The sequence below is a fragment of the Dasypus novemcinctus genome, chromosome 14 (assembly GCF_030445035.2).
Source record: "Dasypus novemcinctus isolate mDasNov1 chromosome 14, mDasNov1.1.hap2, whole genome shotgun sequence".
Classification (NCBI taxonomy): domain Eukaryota; kingdom Metazoa; phylum Chordata; class Mammalia; order Cingulata; family Dasypodidae; genus Dasypus; species Dasypus novemcinctus.
Genome location: NC_080686.1, coordinates 60766311 through 60792270, shown reverse-complemented (window position 1 = coordinate 60792270; position 25960 = coordinate 60766311). Strand labels below are relative to the sequence as shown.

The 25960-nt window shown below is 38.7% G+C and overlaps 1 protein-coding gene across 2 annotated transcripts in view; it reads left to right on the top strand.

The window, feature by feature from the left end:
- The window catches only part of NIPAL2 (NIPA like domain containing 2), a 116377-nt gene that overhangs the window by 56013 nt on the left and 34404 nt on the right, over window positions 1-25960 (top strand). For both annotated transcript variants that reach the window (XM_058275768.2, XM_058275769.1), the window contains 2 exons: window positions 3974-4033; window positions 24088-24209. In XM_058275768.2, the coding sequence (XP_058131751.1) occupies window positions 3974-4033; window positions 24088-24209 (182 nt within the window). The remainder of the gene's footprint in view (window positions 1-3973; window positions 4034-24087; window positions 24210-25960) is intronic.

Here is a 25960-nt window from a genome sequence, read left to right as displayed (position 1 = left end):
ATAACACTTTTTATACTTTTTAATGCTCTAACATGTGAAAGTAGTTTCCTTGACTTGTCTTGGCCCAAATCTGCAATAGAAATTTTAGTACTTTTTTTTTTCATTTTTAAAAATTTATTGAAGTATATCACTCCTACTTAAACATACATAAACAGTAAGTGTATAGTAATAGTTGTGAACTTACAAAACAAACATATATAACATCATACAAGTCTCTTGTATCTCACCCTACCTCCAATACCTTGCATTGTTGTTAAACATTTTTAACTAAAGATTAAAGAGCATTGTCAAAATATTACTACTAATCAAAGTATTTTCCCCCAACCCACCCTATTATTATTATCTTTAAGTCATTTATATAAGAACATACATAAACAATAAGTATATAGTGAAAGTTGTGAACTTACAAAGCAAATGTGTATAACATCATACAGGGGTCCCATACATCAACCCTGCACCAACACCTTGCATTATTGTGAGACGTTTGTCATCAATTGTGAAAGAATATTGCCAAAAATCTTACTACTAATTATAGTCCTTATCTTACATTTGATATATTTTCCCCAACCCACCCTATTATTATTTTTTAAATATATGTTTACAACAGACGTAGTAAACTTATAAAACAATCATGCACATGTGCAGAATTCCCAAACAACACCCTTCTATCAACACACCACACTGTGGTGGAACATTGGTTACAAATAACATAATATCATCTGATTGTTACCACGTCCATACTGTACATTTGGCATACATTTTCCATACTGCCCCATTATCAACACAGTATATCTTTGGCATGGATGCAAGAATATTATATTATTACTGCTAACCACAGTTCATATTTCCCCATACTTCTCCACATTCCCACAACCCTCAAAATAGTATGTACATTTGCTCTAGCTAACAAAGGACACTCTTGCATCTGTACCATCAGCCATAATTCTCATCCACCTCTTGGTTTACTGTGCTATTCAGTTCCTAGATAATTCTCTAGCATTCTGTCAATTGGCATTTACATACCTAGACTATGATTTTCAGCCACATCCCCATTTATAAACTAGCTGTTACTCACTATGTATTACCATCCACTCTATACATTTCCACACTTTTACAGTAAAGCTAATAAAAACTTCTACATATGTTAAACATCAGTAGTTCATCTCAGTCCTCTTACCTCTTTTAAGAATCCACCACCTACCACCAGCTCTTGAAGATTTTCCTACAATTTCTTCTAGAAGCGTTATGGTTCTTGCTTTTATTTTTAGGTTTTTGACCCATTTTGACTTAATTTTTGGGTTAAGTGTGAGATAGGGGTCCTCTTTCCTTCTTTTGGCTATGGATATCCATTTCTTTCTGCACCATTTGTTGAATAGACTGTTCTGCCCAAGCTGTGTGGATTTGACAGTCTAATAAAAAATCACTTGACCATACATGTGAAGGTCTGTTTCTGAACCACAGATTTGGTTCCATTGGTCTATGTGTCTGTCTTTATGCAAGTTCCATGTTGTTTTTACCAATATAGCTAGGTAATATGATTTAAAGTCTGAAGATGAGAGTTGCTTTTTCTTTTTAAAATATTTTTGGTATTCAGGACCGCTTACACTTCCAAATAAATTTGATAATCATGTTTTCAATTTTTTTAAAATGCTGGTGGAATTTTTATCAGGATTGCATTGAATCTGTATATCAATTTGAGTAGAACTGACATTTAATGATATTTAGTCTTCTAATCTGTGAGCATGGAATTTCTTTTTAGCTATTCTTAGGGTTATACTTTATCCCGCCAAAAGTACTGATCAGTAGCTGAAGTTGGTGCCCAACCATCTCTTCCTCCCCCATTTTTGGGAAGTGGAGCTTTCAATTCCAGCCATGGAACAGCTCCCCAGGCGGCTTGTGCCTCCTTTGGAGGATGGGCACCAGCCTCCGGGGCGTGGAGCACTCTGTTAACGAGAGTTCTCTGCAGGCAGTCTTCTCCTTCCCATCCTTCAAGGATGTGGCAGGATGCTCTTCTGGTCTCCTGGAGTCCCCAAACAGGTGATTCAGCTATCTCCAGAGAGCGCCAGGTGTTTACTCACTGCTCTATAGCAGAAACTGACTCTAGGAGCTCCTTACTCTGCCGCCATCTTGCTGGTTGTCTTTAGTACATTTTTATACCTGTCCCATTCTTAATTTACTGGGCTATGTATCTATATATGAGTTTATTTACAGAAATTCTTACTTTGTTTTAAAGCCACATCACCCAGTTATAAATGTGTGCTTGGTGGATGTTTCCCATGCTGTTTATTCTGTGTAATGGTTCCATTCCTATAATAACCTGCCTCTGGAAAGGTTTGCAAGGACACAAAATAACTCGGATGACAGCCAGCTAGGGTAAGAGAAAGATGGCGAAAACATATTAAAGCCCCAGTTTATCTTGAATAAAGTCTTTTTGGTATGGTTTGTTATTTTGTTTTAAATAAATTGCCAGAACACCAGACATAGCCATATTTAAATTTAACTACAGCATCCATTTAAGGGATTATTATACAGTCTCATTAAAATTATGCTTATGGGGAGAGGGTGTGGCTCAAGCAACTGAGTGCCCGCCTTCCACATGGGAGGTACCAGGTTCCATTCCCCATGCCTCTTGAAAAAAACAAAAATGAAAACCAACAAGCAAAACAAATGAAAAAGCTAACTCAGGGTAGCTGATGTGGCTCAGTGCTTGAGTGCCAACTTCTCACATATGAGGTCCCAGGTTCAATCCCAAACCTCTGGTACCTCAAAAAAAAAAAAATAATAATAATGCTTACGTAGATTGTTGATGATATGATAACTGAGGAAAGAAATTATGTATTACAGTTTGATCTCAACTATGAGGAAAGAAATTGTGGATAATTAAAGTAAACACACAAACATATTAACTAAGGTTTCCTCTAGCTAAGATTATTGATTAGATGATTTTTCTTTTGCATAGTTTTACTTTAAAAAAAAAACAGTTAATTTTTGTTAAAATTTAAAATACAGGGAGTGGCTGTGGCTCAAGCAGTTGAGCGCCCACCTCCCACATGAGAGATCCCAGGTTCAGGTCCTGGTGCCTCCTAAAGAAGATAAAAAAAAAAAAAAAAAACACAAGCAGACAACAAACAAAAACAATGAGCAAAACAACAAGCAGACAATAAAAAAACAATGAACAGACAACAAGCAAAAACAATGAGCAAACAATGAATGAAACAATGGGCAAAGAATGAGAAAAAACAAGCAGACAACAAGCAAAAACAATGAGCAAACTGAGCAAAACAAAGAGCAGACAATGAGCAAAAACAAAAAATCGAGCAGGGAGTGGATATGGCTCAAGCAATTGGACACCCATCTCCCACATGGGAGGTCCCAGGTTCAGTTCTCCATACCTCCCAAAGGAAAAACAAACAGACAGTGAGCAAACAGATGAGGGAAACATCTCAGAGGGAATTAAAAAAAAATAGTTTTTTAATAAAGTTTATTTTTAAAAAATACAAATTGTGTTGTGTAGTTTTTGTATTATTGCAAGTTTGGATTTTTCCATGCCTCTAATCATAGAGGAAAGGCTCTGTAAGAGGAACAACTCAGAGAGCTCTTCATAGCTCATGTACCTAAGGCCGTAGCAGGTGGAGACAGCTCAGTCATGGAGCTGAGAGTTCAGTAGCATCAGAAATGGGAAAGAGGGTCTTAAACACCACTACCTTCAGCAAATGTGGGGCAGGGATCCCACAAACACTCTTCCATTCCATCAGCATTTATGGAACACCTTTTAATGCGATTTGATAGTTACTAGCTATGCACTAGAGAGGATAGAAGAATAAGCAGACATTTCAGGCCAAAAGGAACTGATAATCTTTTGGGGAAGCAGGCAAATAAATCTTGGGTGTAATGAAAAGCAACTTACGGGGGGTGATCACAGCGTAAGAGTTTCTATTAAAAACACCACTAACAGCCATTTATTTTTTTATAGGTAGTGCCATTTTTTCTGTTATGTTTCTGAAAGAAAATTTGAGAGCCTCAGACTTATTAGGTAAGGAATGATTTAATTCATATAATTATATTATTGCTTGATCAGGAAAGAAATAATCCTCTCTGTAAAAAATGTTTGAACTATTGAGAACAAATTACTGAAATGGTTGTAATCTCATTTAGAGGTGAACATTATTCTGTCTTGGAGCTGTCATCTGCTCCTTCACATGAAATACTTCCATTTTCCTTTTGACCACTGCCCATGCTATTGATCACAGCAAATTATTGTTTTACAATATTATTTTTATGAATGTTATGAAAGTTTTATGAGCATAATAAAATTCAATGAAAACATCTGTTCATATGTGAACGGAGACTATTCCACTTCAAAGGACATATTTGGTAGATCATCACAGGAAAGTAATGCATAAAAATGAAAACCACAAAAGAAAAATTAGATGCACCAACTAACTACCTAATATGTATTTAGCTCTTTCCAAAAGTAACAGAAAGTTACTCTTGAAAACTTTATTTGGAAATGCGGCAATTGTGGAAAATAACGGTAGTCTTCCTGGCTTTAAGAAATATTTCAGTTATATGGCAAAGCCATCATTTATTGATCACATTTTCTATGATCTTGTTGGAAATATCTTTGCTGTGAAGAATTATAATATTTCATATTTTCTGTCTCAACAAAACCCTGTTTGAATTGCTGCTGACATATGATAATGAATACAGATATTTTAGGCAGTTTAAATAAAACAATGCTTACCCTCCTCCAGGGAAATCTTTTTTTTTTTTTTTAATTTGAGTTCTAAATGTGACACAAGTGTTGGTATGTCGAGCATTTGTTTTCCCTGGTCTTGTTTCCCTTGGGCCAAGTATCTTAAATGTTTTCACTTTTTCTTTTCCTCCTTGGTTTGATTCTGGTAGTAGAATTTCTAGTCAACGTTGTCAAATTTTTCATGGTTAAAATGTTTTTCCGAATGTTTTTGTATGTGAACTGTACCTTTTCAAATATATTCTTTTGCTACATCATTTTTTATGTATCGTGGTTAATGGAATAATTTGGGGTAGTTGTATGGCCAATGCTTGAGTTTTATAAATTAAAAAATTAGGTCCTACATTATTTCTCTTTTATCAGATGTCTGAAGGAAACTTTAAATCACTTTACCTATCATCTTTTATAGTTAATGATTGATTCAAATTAATCTAAGGTATTAAGTGCGACAATATGGGTGGATATAAAGGAGAGATTTGCTAGTTGTTGTGAATATTTGTAATTAAAATGAAATTTAAAGTCAAAGACAAATTAAAAAAACATACATAAATAAGTATTTTAAAGGTAGAAAAGGAAGTGTATCATAATGCCGTGAACGTTTAGTTTAGAATAGGGCTTTTCAATCTTGGCATGTGGGCACTTTGGGCTAGATTATTTATTGTAGGGAACTATACTATTCATTATAGGGTGTTCAGCAACATACCAACTAGATGTCAGTGGCACCGTTTGCCCCAGTTATGGTAACCCAAAATGTCTAAAGATGCTGTGAAATGTCCCCGAGGGGGAAAAATTGCCCCTGGTTGAGAACCACTGATTTAGAAAAAAGAGAGATTGCTCCAGCTGGAAGATTAGAGAGAATTTTGCAGAGGTAGCAAATACAGAGGTAGGATTTGAATCCAGAAGGGCATACAGAGGGAAGAGCATGAGAAGTATTACAAAGGTGGAAAAGTATGGTAAGTTTCTATTTAATGCCATACTACACCTGCTGACTATAGGGAGTATGGGGAAATAAATGAAAGTCGTAACTATGAGAAAGGGAGAAACAGAAATATCAATATATGTAGATGACTTGATTTTATACAGAGAAAACCCAACAACAGTTAAACATTACGAAAAGCAGTAAATTAGCACAACAGTAAAGGATATAAATTAACTTACCCTCGTGGGTTCAAATCTAGATTCAACTTCTGCTATCAACTGTGTGGCCAACCTAATATCACTACACCTTACTTTGCTGTCAAATATGTAAGACTATTTTGAGGATGAAATTGGATAATTGGTATAAAAGCACTTTGAGAATACAAAGCCCTATCAATGTAAATGTCATCATTTATATGATCATCTTCATTTCCAAGAGGTAATAATAAGATGTAGCATAAGGAATATGAAACATGCACACACACAACCTCTAATAAAAGCAATGGTTTATAAAAGATTTGGGTAAAAAGAAAAGCTTTGCCAAAATCTTCATGACCTTTTTATTCCTCTCTCTTCGTGAAGCTAAGTAAGAGTAAAACAAAGTTCAGAGAAATAGGTCCATTAAAGCAATTTTTTAAAAATTATTCTTTAGTTTTAATAATGGTTAATATTTATTGATCATTTATTCTTGTCAGGTAATATATTAAGTTTTTTACATGAATGGTGTCATTTAAATGCAGGAGAACCCATTACAGAAGCAAAGTCTGGATACTGAAGAGATTAAATGACTTGCCCAAGCTCATGTAACTAGTAGGTGGTGAACCAGTATTCTAACAAGGCAACATGATATAGGGTGATTGGAGGTCTCTAGTGTCAAGAAAGCTGTGTGACCTTGGCAAAATTACTTAATCTCTTTAAGCCACAATATCTTCATCTTTAAAATAAAGATAATATTATCTACTTCATGGGATTAAGTGAGTTCAAGTATTAAATATTTAAAGCTTTCAGGACAGAGCCTAGTACATAGCAAGTGCTCAATATTGAAATGTTAGTTGTTATTATTTTCATTATTACTACTACATCACCACTTATCGCTGCACTTTACTAGTTTAATCCAAAGAAACCTTGGTTAGAATATTTTTATGAACTTTAGTAATCCAAGTAATATTTCCCATAAATCTGGTTGGGGTTTTATATTTGTGTTTTTTTCCTTCCTAGTTTATTGTTTTGTTAAAAGGGCTATATTATAAGTTACATTTGTTTCATACCATGGTTAAAAGTGACACTATTCTTTAATCTAGTGTCAAAGAAATGAAAAAGGATTTAGTCACCTATTCCATGCCAGTGCTCTAATGAGCAATATCTTAAGGTTACCATTATCTGATAGGCAATGAACTATTTCCCTTAGGGAAGTCCAGGGAAGGACTTTTTCCCAACTTCACTCAATAATGTCTTAAGTCACATGCATTTCCTTTGGGCCTCCGTTACCTTGAGAAAGTTTGGCTCTTTCTGTGAAAAGCTAAAAATGCACTTTTTTTCTGTAAAAGAACTAAAACCAAACAGAGAAAGAGTAGTTGGTGGATTTTTTTTTAAAGTTTAACGTATGAGAATGCTAAAACTTAAATTGTCAAAATGTGCAAAGAAAAATCATTTATTTTTCCCTGCTTCAAGCAAATGAGAGTTAGTTTTCCATGATGGAACAAATGAAGACTTGGAGGCCATGTGGAAACAGGCTGAACTAATTCTGCTAAATGTTGCTCTGTGGCTATGAAGCTTTTCACCACTAGCCTCAAAAAAATGACCTCACAAAAGCTGTGCCTGAAAGGAATAGCCAACTATTATTAACTCAATGACAGGTTTTGGACAGTGCTCTGATTCTTAGTGGATTAATAATTTTAAATTATTTTAATGATTATTTTTCCTTTAAAAAAATTACCAGATTTTTCTCCCTTCAATCAGCCAAAAGCACAGCATTTTCCCCTCATCTCCCTTAGTCATCAAAAGTACTGAATCTAATAGTCTGTGAGAACCTAGTTGTTTTAAGTCCAGACAGTGTCATCATAGAAATAAAAATTACAGCGAACTCATCAGCACTTTCCAGAAACCAGTAACTTGATTAATTCAAGCCACCTAGAAGTGGTTTCCCTATATTGAATGCCAAGAAACTAATAGTGAGATGAAGACCATCTCCTTCCTTCTCCTGCAAAAGAGGTCAACTTGGTTCAGGGCCAGTATCTAGAATACAAATCTATCCCAACAAAGAATCATGTCTGGTTGAGAGGACAGATTGGTCACTTTGGTTTCAGAGCTGCCTTAAGAGGGGAAAACTGATGGTAGGTCCAGGACCATCTCGGTTCATGTATTATTGAGACTTTCCAAGCCAGGACTCCAAAGGTTAGCAGCCATAAGCCTGAGAAAGCTGGAGACACTGTACCAAAGGGAGGGGATCACAAATGGTTTTATGATCATTTGTTTGTGGTTCCTGGTATCCTGTAAAAGCAATAGCGAAACCCCTCTCAATCAGACAGCATTCTTAATTGGAGTCAGGTTAGATAACTATTAAAAAAAAAAAAACAACAACTCCAAAGGCTACCAGAAGTCAAGCCAAGCCAGATTCCAGAAGCCAGGAAATAGGCAGTTAGCACTGGTGGGCATCAAACTGGGGAGTGGGGACAGTGTTTGAGCAGATTTCAGGTCCTAGTTAAGGGAAAGGGAGGCCTGGGAAACAGGATGGCAACTGAGGAAGGACTACACAGATCTTAGAAACCAAGGCTTGCACAGGTGAGGGAATTCGGTAGGAGGGAGACACCAGCTAACAGAAACTTCAGAAGGATTCTAGGCTCTTTGCCTCCAGCCACTTTTTGCTTCATTCTCAGTCCACAGGTATCTATAGGAGACTTTTGCAGCAGAGGACCAGTAGCTTCCTCAAACAGAAATAGCATTCTCATGGTCAGATCCAATTAAATGCCAGCCATTTCCCAAAGTTTAATATGATCCCTAAAACATTACTTCAGGGTGATATAATTGGTGAGTTTCTGTGTTCAGATAAGTGCAGAAAATATTACAACTGGGAAGCTGATGTGGCTCAAATGATAGACCTTCCACCTACCATATGGAAGGACCTGGGTTTGCTCCCTGGGGACTCCTGGTAAGAAAGAAGGGAAAAGCGTACCCGCGTGGTGAGCCCGTGCCCGTGTGAGTGCTGGCACAGTGAGTCAGTGCCCATGCAAGTGAATCACACAGCAAGATGATGATGCATCAGAAGAGAGACAAGGGGAGAATCAAGGTGAAGTACAGCAGAAATCAGGAACTGAGGTGGTGTAACTGACAGGGAACCTCTCTCCACATCAGAGGTCCCCAGGATCGAATCCTGGTGAATCCTAGAGGAGAGAAAATGATAAGAGAAGACAACACAGACAGCAAAAAACAGCAGGGTGGGAGGAGGGGAAGGGGGGGAAATAAATAAATAAATAAATCTTTTTTAAAAATTACAACCGTATCCTTCTCTACGAGATTCACAACAAATAACCCACTGGAGGATCTGAGCAGTCTTTCACTACAAAAATTATATAAGGTTGTTTAACTCACATCCTTCCAAACATATTCGACCCTAAGACCTTTTTTGGTGGAGTATCTCCTACCAGTTTGGGGTACCTTTTTATAGGAACCTCAGGCCCAGAGATTGCCCCCAGGGACCCCAGGGGGCTGCTGGGAGAAATCAAATCCTTCTACCCCAGTGAGACTGCTACATCTGGCCTCAGCTTGTGCTCTAGACAGTTCCAGGGGACATCACTCACCTAGACGATGGTGTGGATGCCAGCCCAGAACTGTCCCTTTGCGAGCCCTGATGCTTTATAGATAGAAAAGGCAGTAGAGGGTAATAGGTAAGAAAATAGACGACCTAGGTTCCTGCACCAGCTTGGTCACTTATTAGCTGGAAAATCCCAGGCAAAATAGTTTTTCCCTTTATGACTCAACTTCCTAATTTGTCAAATGGGGATAGTAATAGTTTAATAGTATATAATATTATATATTCTGCATATTATATACTATAGAATATTTATGTATAGTATACATTCTAACAGTACAATAATATAATAGTGGAATTATTTCTCACAGGTTTGTTGTAAGGATTACATTCGTTATGCATAAAGCATTTAGACTAATACTTTTAAGTATTAATTATTTTGTAGTGATTATTATCACATTTTAGGATGATTGTGATCATGATGTAGTTCTAATTTCAGCCCTACCCCTCTATAAAATCAATAAGAAGAGCACCACACCGTAAAAATATTATCACCCTCGTTTGGCATTTGCCCTCCCAGTATATCTAAGTCTTGCCGACCATAAAGAGCCTGTTTACCTGTCTCACAACTATGACAAGTTTATAGGAAGAGATTTGAGTAACATTTCTTTGTTGTATCAAGCTAAATCTGAAACGCCCACCAAACAATTGTAGGCTTTTTAATGACTTGAGTTGTATTTGATGGAAAAATATTTTTGCTTACCACTGATTGCACACTTTGGGTGGATTTATGCTTTGTTAATATATATCAATAAAACGGATTTGTTTTTTAAAATGTAGTTGCTACTGGTTTGGGCATCAAAGTGGAGGATGGGACCATCTCCCTGTTTCATGGGTAGCATCCAGCATCCCGATGTTGCCTCTGCAGCTTACCCCAGCTGCCCAACTACTCTCTTTCTGGTCTCCTCCAGTGTGCTGATCTTGATGCTTTGGGCAGTTCCCTGGAGTTAGCAATTGGTAGCAAATGAAATGCTGCTATTTTTCCTTCTTCAGTCATGTAATTTCCTTCCTTCTGTTTCATTTTAAAACCAATGGGGGAGGAGTCTTCAATCGACAGTGAGAAGACACCAGCCAGTTCCTTCCTACCCATCCCTTCCATTCTCAGACTGGTTGTCATATCCTTAGAGACAGCCCCCATGCCTCCTGCCCTGATTATCCCTGGACTATACTATCAGTTTTGGATTAAGTTTTAAGCTTAACTTGGATGGCCTCTGACGTGGGACATCAATATCCTGAGACAAGGTGTCCAGGGTCCTTTGTCACATCAGCCTCCAAGTAAGCCTTCAAGCATGTTTAGCTCCCCAGACTGGACTCCTGCAGAGCCAAATTCCTGGGGCCTAGAAGGTAAGATGATCTAATTTGTGCCTACAGCTGAGCAGACCAAGTCAGCAGAGAGACATAACTTGCCTGAACTCTTCCAGCTAACAAGTGGCATTGTGGGATTTCAACTTTGTGGGAGCAGTTTCAGCTTGAATTACATTTCAGGGTCCAAGTCTTGACCCAAAATTTAAACCATTTCCATGGTGAATGCTGTTTCCCTTTCTTTAGCATCTGATACCTCCAGATTTACTCCCTGGGGCAAAAGGGCCAGCAAAAGGTAAACTAGCAACATTTCGAAGTCAGAAGTCTATATCTTCAAAAGAAGGAGTATTTGTAGAAAATAATAGAAACTGAAGTTGTCTTATGCCACTTTTAGGAAAAGATGGGAGATAAATAAGTTTTAGGGAAGTTTATTTAAGTTTTCACTTGAAACACTTCTGAGAAATATTCATGGGACTCATAAAAGAGACAATAAAATACATAGAAAAATATAAATGACACCAAAGAAGCACATAACTGGCAGCAGCTATCCAGTACTGCCATTGTAGTTGTTGGAGGTGGCTAGAACTAAAAATACTAAAAGATAGAATGTGTGAACTACTGAGCTGCCAAAGAATTCGTTTCTAGACTCACAGTGATATGATGCTCAAATAAAATGTGTGAAAATATACTTTGAAAGTGTAATTGCAATTTATGTATCATCAGCTATTTTACTTGTTTTTAAAGATTTTAAAAAGATGAGGAAGATATACATAGGTGGCAATGGGAATCAAAGGCAAATGTGGAAGTAGGTGTGGAAAAGGGATGAGTCAGGACATGTCATAGAGACTATATCGTAAAGTTGTACATAACTCATTCTACCGCCATGGGATAGGATACTAAGCAGACCTAAGAAGAATGATATAGCCCTGCACCTGCTGATATGAAAAGTTCTCCAAGATGTTCTGTTAACAAAAAGCAAAATTCAGACAAGTTTGTATAATATGCTACCATTCCTGTAAAAAAGAAAAAACAACCCAAACAGATGCACATGCATACACACATGAATGAAACATCTCTGAAAGGAAAACCTCAGGAACTAACAGCAGTTGTTAACTTTAAGGAGAGAATCTAGTAGACAGTAGGACTTAAGAGAGACATCTTTTCACTGATTACCTTTGTTTATCTTTTGAATTTTTTTACTATATATGTACGTTACCTATTCAAAACTAAATTAAAACAAAAGAAAGTGAATTGATACTAGATACAATAAGATGAGATAAATAACTGGTAGAGGAGCTTACTATAAATAAGGAAGTTGGATTTCACAAAAGTAACCGTTGAAGTCTCTGATACTTTCTAAACTGTATTAAATACATTTATGCTACTTTTACCATACCAAGTTTAGGAGATGGTTAAAAAAAATCCCTTCCTCCTAAGAATCTAATTTGGAACATTTGTCTTATAAGATCTTTTTTTTTCCTGTAGCAAGGACATAACTGACCAATAATTTTCTCCAAGTTCTTATATATAGTTTTATTATTTTGCTTTTATTACAGTGTTTAATAATTTATATTGTTTTTTTCATCTTAAAAATCTCATTAGAAATACCTTTTAAAATTGTATATATAATTCCTGTCTTCCAAAGGTATTAGATAATAATTTGTCGCACTAAAGGAAACTTCTTTTGTAGCTTCTTCAATACCCTGGATAGCTGTTGTCTAGCTTGTGTGAAACGTCATATGCTGTTTTGCTATCAGAAACTAGAGTTTAGGAACTTCCAGGGAAGATGGCAGGACTCAGTCCTTCCACCAAAACAACAATTAAACAGGTAGGAACTGTCTGAAACAACGATTTAGAGCTGCAGAGACCAGAAGAACACTGTACAGCGTGCAGGGAAGAGCAAGAGGAAGAGGCTCATAAAATAGGGTAAAGAACTGTAAATTGCTGCCTCCACCCAGTGGCTTCCAGGACCCATTCCCCACTCTCGCTTCCAGTCCCTGGCTAGTTGCTGGTGCAAGAACAGGGGTGTGCACAGCCGATCACTGATCACATTTGGATGTCTGGGTCCTGAGTACAGCCATTTGTTTCAACCCCGTCCTGGACAAAGGTATGGCAGCCATTGTTTCAACACTCCCCAGACAGGAGCAGAGGTGATAGAGATTTTTTTTTTAAGGATTTATTTATTTTTATTTATTTATCCCCCCCCCCCCAGTTGTCTGTTCTCTGTGTCCATTCGCTGTGTGTTCTTCTGTGACCGCTTCTATCCTTATCAGTGGCACCCAGAATCTGTGTTTCTTTTTGTTGCATCATCTTGTGTCAGCTCTCCGTGTCTGCAGCGCCATTCTTGGGCAGGCTGCACTTTCGTGCTGGGTGGCTCTCCTTATGGGGGCACTCCTTGCACGTGGGGCTCCCCTATGCAGGGGACACCCCTGCGTGACAGGGCACTCCTTGCACACATTAGCACTGTGCATGGGCCAGCTCCACATGGGTCAAGGCAGCCCAGGGTTTGAACCGCGGACCTCCCATGTGGTAGGCGGATGCCCTATCCATTGGGCCAAGTCCACTTCCCCGATAGAGATTTAAAGATGCAGAGTTTCCCCAGGGCTATAGGGAAAGTTAGCTACAGGGCTGCAGTTGCTGGGCAAACCAGGAAAGCTCAGCTTTGGGGAGCCATCAGAGAAGTTTTTGGCACCCTTCCTGATGCACAGGGTAGTTTAGAGCTAGTCTGTGCCCCCTTCATGGGTCCCTGACCCCATTTTGCCTGGAAAGACTGAATTGGGAAACTCCTCCCCAGGATAACCCTCCTCCCAGAATTTGCCCTCCAGGCAAAAGTAGTATGAGGCAATGAAATCATAGAAATATATAGAGGCAGACAGTCTGGGACAAATGCCTGCCAGTTTCAGCTACCTGGGAGTGGAAGATTTGTCCCCTGGGAAACAGAGGGGACAGCCAAACTCCCCTAAACAGGAGAACTCCAAAACCACTAAAAGACAGGAAAAACCCTGCACAGTGCATTCACCTTGGACAGATCATCCTGATAGGAGGCCTGAAGCGCAAGAAAATCTGTGTCTTATCACCAGATGGTTAAGAAAACCCCGGGAAACAGGCATCCCAGGGAGTAAATCCCAGAGCTAATATTTTAAAATATTAAAATGTACAGTGTGTAACAAAAAGAGTAGAAGACAAAGAAATAGGAAATGATGGCCCATCCAAAGGAAGAGGATAAAAATACAGAAAACACCAATGAATAAAATGAGAATTTGGACATATTGAACAAAGCCTTTTAAAAATGATCTTAAGGGAAGCAGCTTTGGCCAGTGGTTAGGGCGTCCATCTACCACATGGGAGGTCCGCGGTTCAAACCCCGGGCCTCCTTGACCCATGTGGAGCTGGCCCATGCGCAGTGCTGATGCACGCAAGGAGTGCCGTGCCACACAGGGGTGTCCCCACGTAGGGGAGTCCCATGCGCAAGGAGTGCGCCCGATAAGGAGAGCCACCCTGCGTGAAAGGAAGTGCAGCCTGCCCAGGAATGGCACCACACACACGGAGAGCTGACACAACAAGATGACGCAACAAAAAGAAACACAGATTCCCGTGCCGCTGACAACAACAGAAGCAGACAAAGAAGTAGACGCAGCAAATAGACACAGAGAACAGACAACCGGGGTTGGGGGGGGGGGGAAGGAGAGAGAAAGAAAGAAAGAAAGATATCTTTAAAAATAAATAAAAATGATCTTAAAAATGCTTAAGGAGATGAGAGAAAGTACAGAGAAAGAACTACAGAATACCAAGGAAACAGTGAATAAATAATTTGAGTGTCCAAGTAAAGAGATAAAATTTTAAAAGGAACCAAACAGAACTACTGGAGTTGAAGATCATAATAACTAAAGTGAAAAATGCCCAGGAACATTTCAAAAGCAGCAGAAGAGCTGGCAGAAGAAAGAATCAAGAATCAAGTGAGGGCAGCGGACTTGGCCCAGTGGTTAGGGCTTCCATCTACCACATGGAAGGTCCGCAGTTCAAACCCCGGCCCTCCTTGACCCATGTGCAGCTGGCCCATGCACAGTGCTGATGCGCGCAAGGAGTGCCGTGCCATGCAGGGGTGTCCCCCGCATAGGGGAGTCCCATGCGCAAGGAATGCGCCCCATAAGGAGAGCCGCCCAGTGCGAAAGAAAGTGCAGCCTGCCCAGGAATGGTGCCACACACACACAGAGCTGACACAACAAGATGACGCAACAAAAAGAAACACAGATTCCCATGCCACTGACAACAACAGAAGCGGACAAAGAAGCAGACGCAGCAAATAGACACAGAGAACAGACAACCGGGGTGTGGTGGGGAAGGGGAGAGAAATAAATAATAAATAAATCTTTAAAAAAAAACAACAAGTGAACTTGAAGACGAAATACTTCAAATGAGTCAGGCTGAGGAGCAGAAAGAAAAAAGAAATTAAAAGGGAAAATAGCCCAAGACCGCTGTGAGACACCATCAGGTGCACCAATATACACTTTATGAGAGTCCCAGAAGGAGAAGAAAGAGAGAAAGGGGCAGAAGACTAATCAATGAAATAATAATGGAGAACTTCCCAAACTTAGCAAAAGATGTGAATATACATATCCAAGTAGCCCAGAGAACACCAAACAGGATAAACATGTAGAAAAATACACCGCGTTGTGTATTGATTATACTATCAAATGCAAAAGATTAGGAAAGAGTTCTGAAAGCTGCAAGAGAAAAGCAACCTGTTACATATAAGGAAATCCCAATAAGAAATCTCATCAGAAGCCATGGAGCCAAGAAGACAGTGAGTTGAAATATTTAAAGTGCTGAGGAAAAACAACTGCCAGGCAAAAATTATATCTGGCAAGACTTTCTTTCAGAAATGAAGGAGGGGAGTGGACATGGTTCAAGTGGTTAAGCACCTGCTTCCCATATACAAAAATCCCGGGTTCGATCTCCAGTACCTCCTAAAAACAACAAACAAACAAATGCAAAAACCAACCTGGGGGAGCTGGTGCAGCTCAGTGGTACAGTGCCAGCTTTCCACATATGAGGACCTAGCTTCAAATTGCCAGCCCAGGTACCTAAAAGAAAGAGAGAGAGACTGAGATTAAAACATTCTCAGGTAAACAAAACCTGAGAGGGTACATCACCACTAGACCTGCCCTACAAGGAATGCTAAAGGGTGTTCTTCAGACTGAAATAAAGGACACTAAATAGTGGTTCAAAGCACCAAAAAGAGATAAAGACAAGGGAGTTCCAGCAAAATGGCATTGGCTTAGTTTGTGCTGGAGTTGGCAGATGCACGTCCAAGGGACTTGAATATTTGGGCTGTCCATGTGCCAGCTGGGCGCTGAGCCTCAATGGAGTTGAAACACATGCTCTCCAGTTCATTGGACTCACCCAGGACAAGTAGGTTATGATGGACAACCACCATACCAAGGAACCGAGAGAGTCTACAACTGCAAGCAAGAGAGTCCCATCCATTGGCCATATGGGACTGACGGCCCCTCTTAATTAGAGGTGGAGTGGGTATCACCATCCCAGAATCTTCAGGATTGGGGAATGAACTATGGACTAGAGTGTACGTACTGGTATTCTACTATAGACTTATTGTGATTCTAGCAATGGAAGAACTTATATCATTGATATGGAGACTGTGGCCCCTGGAAGTTCTGAGGTCAGGGAGAAGGAAAACAGGTGTAATATGTGGGCATTTTCAGGGCTTTGGGATTGTCCTGAATGACATTGCAACAACAGATACAGGCCATTATATATCTTTTTTTTTTTTTTTAAGATTTATTTATTTATTTAATTTCCCCCTCTCCCCCAGTTGTCTGTTCTCTGTGTCTATTTGCTGCGTCTTGTTTCTTTGTCCGCTTCTGTTGTCGTCAGCGGCACAGGAAGTGTGGGCGGCGCCATCCCTGGGCAGGCTGCACCTTCTTTCACGCTGGGCAGCTCTCCTTGCGGGGCGCACTCCTTGCGCATGTGGCTCCCCTACGCGGGGGCACCCCTGCGTGGCACAGCACTCCTTGCGCACATCAGCACTGCGCATGGCCAGCTCCATACAGGTCAAGGAGGCCCGGGGTTTGAACCGCGGACCTCTCATGTGGTAGACGGACACCCTAACCACTGGGCCAAGTCTGTTTCCCCCCATTATATATCTTGCCATAACCTACAGAATTGTGTGGGAGAGAGTGTGAACTCCAATGTAAACTATAACCCATGATTAGTAGCAATGCTCCAAAATGTGTTAATAAATGGCAATGAATGCACCACACTAATAAAGGATGTTGTTAATGGGGTAAATGTGGGCAGTGTGGGGGCAGGGCATATGGAAATCCCTTATATTTTTTATGTAACATTTATGTAGTCTAAATGTCTTTTTTAAAAATTAATAATAATAAAGAAATAAAGATTTGGGGTATAGGAAACCATTTGGGTAATTATAAATGCCAGTATTATTGTATTATAATGTTTGTTACATAACCCAACTTATTATTTCCTACAGGTATTAAAATGCAAATACATAAAAATTAAGATAAATCTAGGTTTTAGACATACAATGTACAAAGAAATAACTGATAACAAGTATGAAAAGATGGTGGTAGACAGAGGAGTATAGGAAAAGTTATTAAGTATGCTATTGAAGTTAAGTTGGTATCAAACCAAATAGAAGTGTTATATATTTAGGATGTTAAATTTTAACCCCATGGTAACCACAGGGAAAACAGATGAAAAATATATCCAGATATAAATGAGAAGGCACTCAATTGGTACAATGCAATAAATAAATTTAAAGGTAGACTTTAAATGAAATGAAGGACAAAAAATATAAAATAGCAAAATGGCAGAAGGAAGACCTGTGTTATCAGTAGACAGTGAAAGGATGGAAAAAATATATATACCATGCAAGTAGTAGCTTAAAGACAGATGGAGTGGCTGTACAAATATTGGATAAACTAGTTAAGAGGGACAAAGATGGTCATTACATACTGATAAAGGGGACAGTTCAACAGGAAGATGTAACAATTATAAATATATATGCACCTAACAGTAGAACCCCAAAATATAGGAAGCAAATACTGACAGAATTGAAGGGAGAAATTGATAGACCTACATTAATAGTAGAGACTTTAACACGCCACTCTTAATTATAGATAGAACATCTAGTCACAATGTCAATAAGGAAGTACAGGACTTGAATGATACACTAAACCAACCAGACCTAATGGACATATATCGAACACTGCACCCAAAGAAAACAGAATACACATTCTTCTCAAGCATATGGGTCATTCTCCAGGATAGACCATATGCTGGGTCACAAAACAAGTCTCAATAAATTAAAAAACATTGAAAGTATACAATGTATATTCTCTGACCAATAACAGAATGAAACCAGAAATCAGTAACAGAGGGAGAAATGGACAATTCAAAAATATGTGGAAATTAAACAACATATTCTTAAACAACCAATGGATTAAAGAGGAAATCAGAATTGAAATTAGGAAATATCTTGAGGTAAATGAAAATGAAAATACAACCTAACAAAAATTATGGGATGTAGCAAATGCAGTGCAGAGAAGGAAATTTATACCTCTAAATGCTTACATTAAAAAAGAAGAAAGACTTCAAATCAGAGATCTAACCTCAAAACTGAAATAACTAGAAAAAGAAGAGCAAACTAAACCAAATTAGGGAGAAGGAAGGAAATAAAGATTAGAGCAGATGTAAATGAAGTAGAAAAAAAAATAGAATCAACAAAACCAAAAATTGGTTCTTTAAAAAGATCAAAAAATTGACAAACCTTCAGCTAGACTGACAAAAAAAAAAAAAAGAGAGCAGATTCAAATAATGAAAATCAGAAATGAACACTTATAGTCCTTTTTGCTGAATCAAAAAGTGTGTACTATGAACAACTGTATGACAATAAATGAGATAATCTGGATGAAATGGACAAATTCTTAGAAACACACATTCACTCAAGAAGAAATAGAAGATCTAAACAAACCAATTACTAGTAAAGAGATTAAATTAGTAATCAAAAATCTCCCAACAAGAAAAGCCCAAGACCAGATGGTTTCACAGGAATTCTACCAAACATTCCAAGAAAACTTAACTCCAATTCTACTTAAACTCTTCCAAAAAACTGAAGACGAGGGAACACCCCCTAACTCCTTCTATGAGGTCAACATCACCCTCCTATGAAAGCCAGATAAAGATACCACTAAAAGAAAACTACAGACCAATAACTCATATGAGTGTAATTGCAGAAATCCTCAAAAAAATACTAGCAAACTGAATCCAACAGTATATTAAAAGAATTATACACCATGATCAAGCAGGATTTATCCCTGGTATCAAAGGTTGGTTCAAGGTAAGAAAATCATTTAATGTAATACACCACATTAACAGAATAAAGGCATAAAAGCACATGATCATCTCAGTCAATGTAGAAAAGTATTTGGCAAAATACAGAACCCCTTCTTGATAAAAAATAAATAAATAAACAACAACAACAACAAAAACCACTTAGAACACTAGGAATAGAAGGAAACTTCCTCAACATGATAAAGAGCATATCACATGCTAACATTCCTATTTAATGGTTAAAGACTTACAGCCTTTCCTCCAAGATCAGGAACAAGACAAGGATGCCCACTGTCACCACTGTTCTTCAATGTTATCTGAATGTTCTTGCCAGAGCAATTAGGCAAAAAAAAAAAAAGCCATCCAAAGTGGAACAGAAGTAAGACTTTCCCTGTTTGCAGTGGATATGATCCAATACACAGAAAATCCTGAAAATCTACAATGAAGCTCCTAGAGCTACTAAATTAATTCAGCAAAGTAGTGGGATACAAGATCAATAGTCAAAAATCAATAGTGTTTCTATACACAAGCAATGAACAATCAGAACAAGAAATCAAGAAAAAAATTACATTCACAATAGCAAATAAAAGTATCAAATATCTAGGGATAAATCTAATCAAGGATGTGATGAAATTGTACACAGAAAACAAGAAACCATTGCCAAAAGAAATTAAAGAAGACCTAAATAAGTGGAAGGATATTCTGTGTCATGGATTGGAAGACTAAATTTCATTAAGATGTCCATACTACCCAAAGCCACTTATAGATTCAATTCAATCCCCAACCCCAATCAAAATTCCAACAATCTTCCTAACAGAAATGGAAAAGCCTATTATTAAATTTATGTGGAAGGGTATGGAACTCCAAATAGCTGAAGCCATCTTGAAAAAGAAGAATGGGCGGCAGACTTGGCCCAGTGGTTAGGGCGTCCGCCTACCACATGGGAGGTCCGCAGTTCAAACCCCGGGCCTCCTTGACCTGTGTGGAGCTGGCCCATGCGTAGCGCTGATGTGCGCAAGGAGTGCCCTGCCATGCAAGGGTGTCCCCCCCATAGGGGAGCCCCACGCGCAAGGGGTGTGCCCCATAAGGAGAGCTGCCCAGTGGGAAAGAAAGTGCAGCCTGCCTAAGAATGGCGCCGCACACACGGAGAGCTGACACAACAAGATGACACAACAAAAAGAAACACAGATTCCCGTGCTGCTGACAACAACAGAAGCGGACAAAGAAGACGCAGCCAATAGACACAGAGAACAGACAACCAGGGTGGGTGGGGGAGATGAGAGAAATAAAGAAATAAATAAATCTTCTAAAAAAAAGAAGAATGAAGTTAGAGGACTCACATTTCCTGATCTTAAAACTTATTACAAAGCCACAGTAATCAAATCAGCATGGTACTGGGTAAATGGAAAAAATATATCAAGTGTATGCTATGGACCATAGTTAGTGGTAATAATCTGATTATGTTCTTTCGTAATCTGTAACAAAATTTGCACAACAAGGTAAGGTGTTGGTGGAGGGGTGATGTATGGGAATTCTGCACATTCTGCATGATTGTAAGTTTACAACTTCTCTAAATTAAAAAAAGGGGGAAAAAAGACAGCATGACACCAGCACAAGGACAAACCTGTAAACCAAAAGAATAGAACTGAGAACTCAGAAATCAACCCTCATATTTATGACTACCTGGTTTTTGACAAGGTGGCAAACTTCTCAATTGGGAAAAATAGTTTCTTCAACAAATATTGCTGGGAAAACTGGATCTCCATTTGCAAAAAAAAAAAAAGAAGGACCTCTACCTCACACCATACACAAAAATCATCTCAAAATAGATCAAAGACCTAAATAAAGAGCCAGCTCTATCAAACTCCTAGAAAAAAATGTAGGAAGCATCTTCAGGACCATGTGTTAAGCAATGGTTTCTTGGAGTTTACACCTAAAGCACAAGCATCAAAAGGAAAAATGGGACTTTATCAAAATAAAAAATTTTTGTTCCTCAAAGGATTTTATCATGAAAGTAAAAAGACAACCTATGCAATGGGAGAAAATACATCTCCAGTAAAGGATTAATCTCTAGTATATATAAAGAAATCCTTCAATTTAACAACAAAAAGACAAAGAACCCAGTTTAAAAATGGCCAAAAGACTTGAACAGACATCTCCCCAAAGAAGATAAACAAATGACCAAAGAGCACATGAAAATGTGCTCAGCCTCATTAGCTCTCAGGGAAATGCAAATCAAAACCACAATGAGATACCGTTTCACACCCATTAGAATGGCTGCTGTTTTAAAAAACAGATAATAACAATGGTTAGAGAGGATGCAGAGAAATAGGAACACTCATTCACTGCTCATAGCAATGTGAAATGGTACAGCCGCTGTGGAAGACTGCAGTTCCTCAGAAAGCTAAGTGTAGAACAACCACATGATCTGGCAATCCCACTGCTAGGTATACATCCAAAAGAACTGAAAGCAGGGGCTTGAATAGGTATTTGCACACCTATGTTCATAGCAGCATTATTCACAATTGCCAAATGATGGAAGCAACCTAAGTGTTCATCAACCAATGAATGGATAAATAAAATGGGGCATCTACATGTAATAGAATATTATTCAGCCATAAAAAGGAATGAAGTCCTGATACATGCAACAATATGGGTGAACCTTGAAGATATCATGGTGAATGAGATAAACCAGACACAAAAGGACAAATATTGTATGATCTTTCTGATTTGAAACCATTAGAATAATAAAACTCATAGAAATGGCCTAGAATATAGGTTACCTGGAGATGGGACAGGGAGAGAGAATGGGAAGTTAAAGCCTAAAGTACACAGGGTTTCTATTTGAAATGATAGAAAAGTTTTGGTAATGGACGATAGTAATGATAGCACAATATTGTGAACTCAACAGCACTGAACTAAATATCTGAATATGATTTTAAAAGGAAATGTTAGATTGTATTTATGGTAACAGAACAAACATTTCTTAAAAATCCGTGGAACTACACTACACAAACAGAAAACCCTAAGTTAAACTGCAGACTTTAATCAATAGTACCATTATAAAAGTGCGCTGTCGTCAGTTGTAACAGGTGTTCCACACCAATGCAAAGTGTTGGTGGTGGGGTCCTGTATGGGAATCCTGTATTTTATGCATGATTGTTCTGTAAACCTACAACTTCTCTAATAAAGGGGGGAAAGGGGAAGGTGACCCCAGAGGCAGTATTAGGGAACTCCCAGGAGGCTGAGACTTGGGACACTCTGGGTTGCTACAGAGATTCAGGATAATTTTTGCAAAGTACCAAGAACTAAAAGCAGAGGCTTGAACAGATATTTGCACACCTATGTTCATAGCAGCATTATTCACTGTTGCCAAAAGATGGAAGCAGGCAATAGGCAGGCAGGAGGTGGGCACTTCAGTTACAATTAAAATGTGTTATTTTACCTCCGGTGCTTCCCCCTACTTCTCACTGCATTGGAGTATCTCAGAACAGAAACTGTGTCTTAGTTATCTCGGGATCTCCAGTGTTTGTCACAAGGTCTAGCACATAGTAGGTCTCAGTAAACGTTTGCCAAAAAAATAAAAGATAATAAGCATGGATTTCATGAAGAGCATCACCTGCCTCCTTATGGAAAGCATGGCTTTAACAGGAAGAAATTTGCAGGGTACACAGTCTGGAATATATGCCCAGGCTCTCCAAACAGTGCCAGGAAATACCCCCGACTCCCCTCTGACCCTGTGCAAGCAGGGGAACAGCCACGCAGGCAAGCTTCAGGCGGTCCCTCTTCACCTCCCCCGCCAGCTAAGCCACAAAGCCTTAAATTGATTAGATTAGCCATTGGGTGACAACCAAGAGATTATTCAACAGAAAGGAGTTCCTTGCTTAAAAAGGAAGAAAACACACAATCGAAAGGGGGAAAAAAAGAAACTAGAGTTCAAAAAACACAAATCATTTGGTTTAGAGGAGCAGGAAATTGGTGAAATTTTATATATTTTGGAGTCATTGCTGGTTGTAAATTATATACACAACAATGCTGACCTCAGTGATGAAACAATCTGAGTTATGATTTCAAGTGTGCTATCTGAAAAATGCTACATATAGTGGGTTTTTTTCAGGCTGCTAGTTATAGATTAAAAGGCAGTTTTCAGTGTTATTTGGAAGGGCAAGTCCTTCCTTAACCCCTCCTCTGTGCCATTCCTCCACGGACAGTCCCTTCCTCCATTTTAAGTAATGTTAAAATGATGACAGTAACACATTCCTTACGTAGGTTTATAATGTGATTTTTTACTAAGATAACCCTGGAATTCTAGATTCTAGGTCAGTTTATTAAATGAAATCAAAGTCATTCACTTTCTTATTTCTGCTAAAGGGACTCCAATAAATGACAATGATCAAGGAGCTCATTTACCAGACTCTCAAAATGTAAAACCACCAAGTGTGTCCAAAGGCTCCAAAGATGAGTAAGTGCAGAAAAGATGGTCCAGTGATGAACTCCCGCAGCCCCTGAGCTCTGCCATCCAGATGACTAAGGCAGCCATCGCTGCCATCCATCAGCTCTTAATGACCCACAAGGGTACAAACAAGAGCTTGGATGTATTTTCACGTCCCATATGCACACTTTCTGTCTGACCTTCCCAATCCTTGGGGAAAGCTTCCCTGAAGATGCCAGAATTCATCTGGAATTTAAAAAAAAAGAATTAGAAGTAATTTCCCACCCACCTATTCTTTGGCCCTTATCACTCCTTAAAGGTAATACCCTCAAGTGAGTATGTGATGATATCTAGGGATGAGTTGAATCATATTGTAATAGGGAGGGACTATCAGCTTGGCACTTTGACAAGTAATGCTCAATATATAGGTAATGTTTGCATTAACAAAAAGGCTTATGTGTCCGTTTTCAATTTGGTTTGTCCTTTTGATTTTATTTAAAGGTACGACACTGGCATTTGCAGGAACATATTTATTGGTGAATTTTGCTCCAAATATAACTCAGGCTATCTCAGCAAGAACAGTACAGTATTACTTTGTTGGCTGGCAGTTCCTGATCTACATGGTAAGAATTCTAAGTATTTTACTCTCCCTGAAGCTATATTTTCCAGACTACTGGTACATGCAAATGTTATAGAATTTATATAATCTTTTCTTCTTAGCACCAGTATCTCATTGAAGTGTAACTTAGTGTTTGAAATACTTCTGGTATATCAGAAGTATTTCAAACACTAAGTTAGTAATACAAGCACTCCCAGATTCCCAGATATCATTTCCTTGGGAGTGACCTGTCACTGGAACAATTTCCACAATGTTCAGTCTGGCAAATCCCAGAGCAACACATTTTAGGATGATTCAAGTTAAAAAACAAACAATTAAAAAAAAAAAAACACACACCTCTTCTCCAAGGTCAAGGAGAAATACCTGAGGACCCTTTTTATTTTATTGAATTTCATTCTGGCTAGGTATTCTTTTTTTTTTTTTTTTTTTTAAGATTTATTTATTTATTTAATTTCCCCCCCTCCCCTGGTTGTCTGTTCTTGGTGTCTATTTGCTGCGTCTTGTTTCTTTGTCCGCTTCTGTTGTCGTCAGCGGTACGGGAAGTGTGGGCGGCGCCATTCCTGGGCAGGCTGCTCTTTCTTTTCACGCTGGGCGGCTCTCCTCACGGGCGCACTCCTTGCGCGTGGGGCTCCCCCACGCGGGGGACACCCTTGCGTGGCACGGCACTCCTTGCGCGCATCAGCACTGCGCATGGCCAGCTCCACACGGGTCAAGGAGGCCCGGGGTTTGAACCGCGGACCTCCCATATGGTAGACGGACGCCCTAACCACTGGGCCAAAGTCCGTTGGCTAGGTATTCTTTTTTAAAAAAGGTACTCATTGAGGCAAATGCAACAGATTGTCTATGAAAGAGCACATGGCAGTAGGACAATACTGAGAGATGTGTAAACTTTGCAATGAGCTGATCTAGAAGTTGGAAGCCTCAAATTGGGATATTTTATTTGATACAATGGCTGTATCTGGTGGGTATAAAAACAAAGCATGACCTAATTGGTTAATATATAACTTGTTACATCAGAAAATAAGAATAATCTAGAATGGCCATGTAGTAAGTAGAAAACTGGAGTAGGTCAGGTGAGCATTTAACGGAGAATTGTATAGATAAAGTAATTGTTTACTCCATAAAAAGAGTCAGAGCACACAGAATCATAGATTAGAAGTAACCTAAAATTTATCCATCCAGTCCCCTGCCACTGAAGCTGGTGAAATAGCATGATCCTACTCTATACACCTATTATTTAAAAGTGTGATGTTGGCATTTGCAGGGTCATGTTGACAAACTTTGCTCAAAAAACAATTTGGGATATGTAGGAACCGTACAGTAACCTCTATGTAATGCACATTTCCTAGTCTACCTGACAAGAATTCTACATATCTTACTGTTTCTGATAATCTCTGATATAGAGTTTTGACCACTGGAATACAGATATTTACAGGTCTTTCTTTCTTCATAGTCTCCCTTTTTACTCCTTTCCCTAGCCCTAACGTATATTTAGTTTTCTCTGGGTTTTTTGGTAATTCTTCCCACACTAAACACCTTTTAATAAACTGCGTATTTCCTTCCTCTACCCACCACCAAAAATGTATTCAAATAGTCTCTTTTTGCTAACACCCTCTACTTTTTTAGCTCCCATTCACTCCTCACTTATTACAATCCAGTAAATGCCTCCATGCTAACTGCCAATGGAATTGCTTTCTTTTTTTATATATTTTTAATTTTTTATCCCAATTCTTCTGGAATGTTGTGCAGCACTTA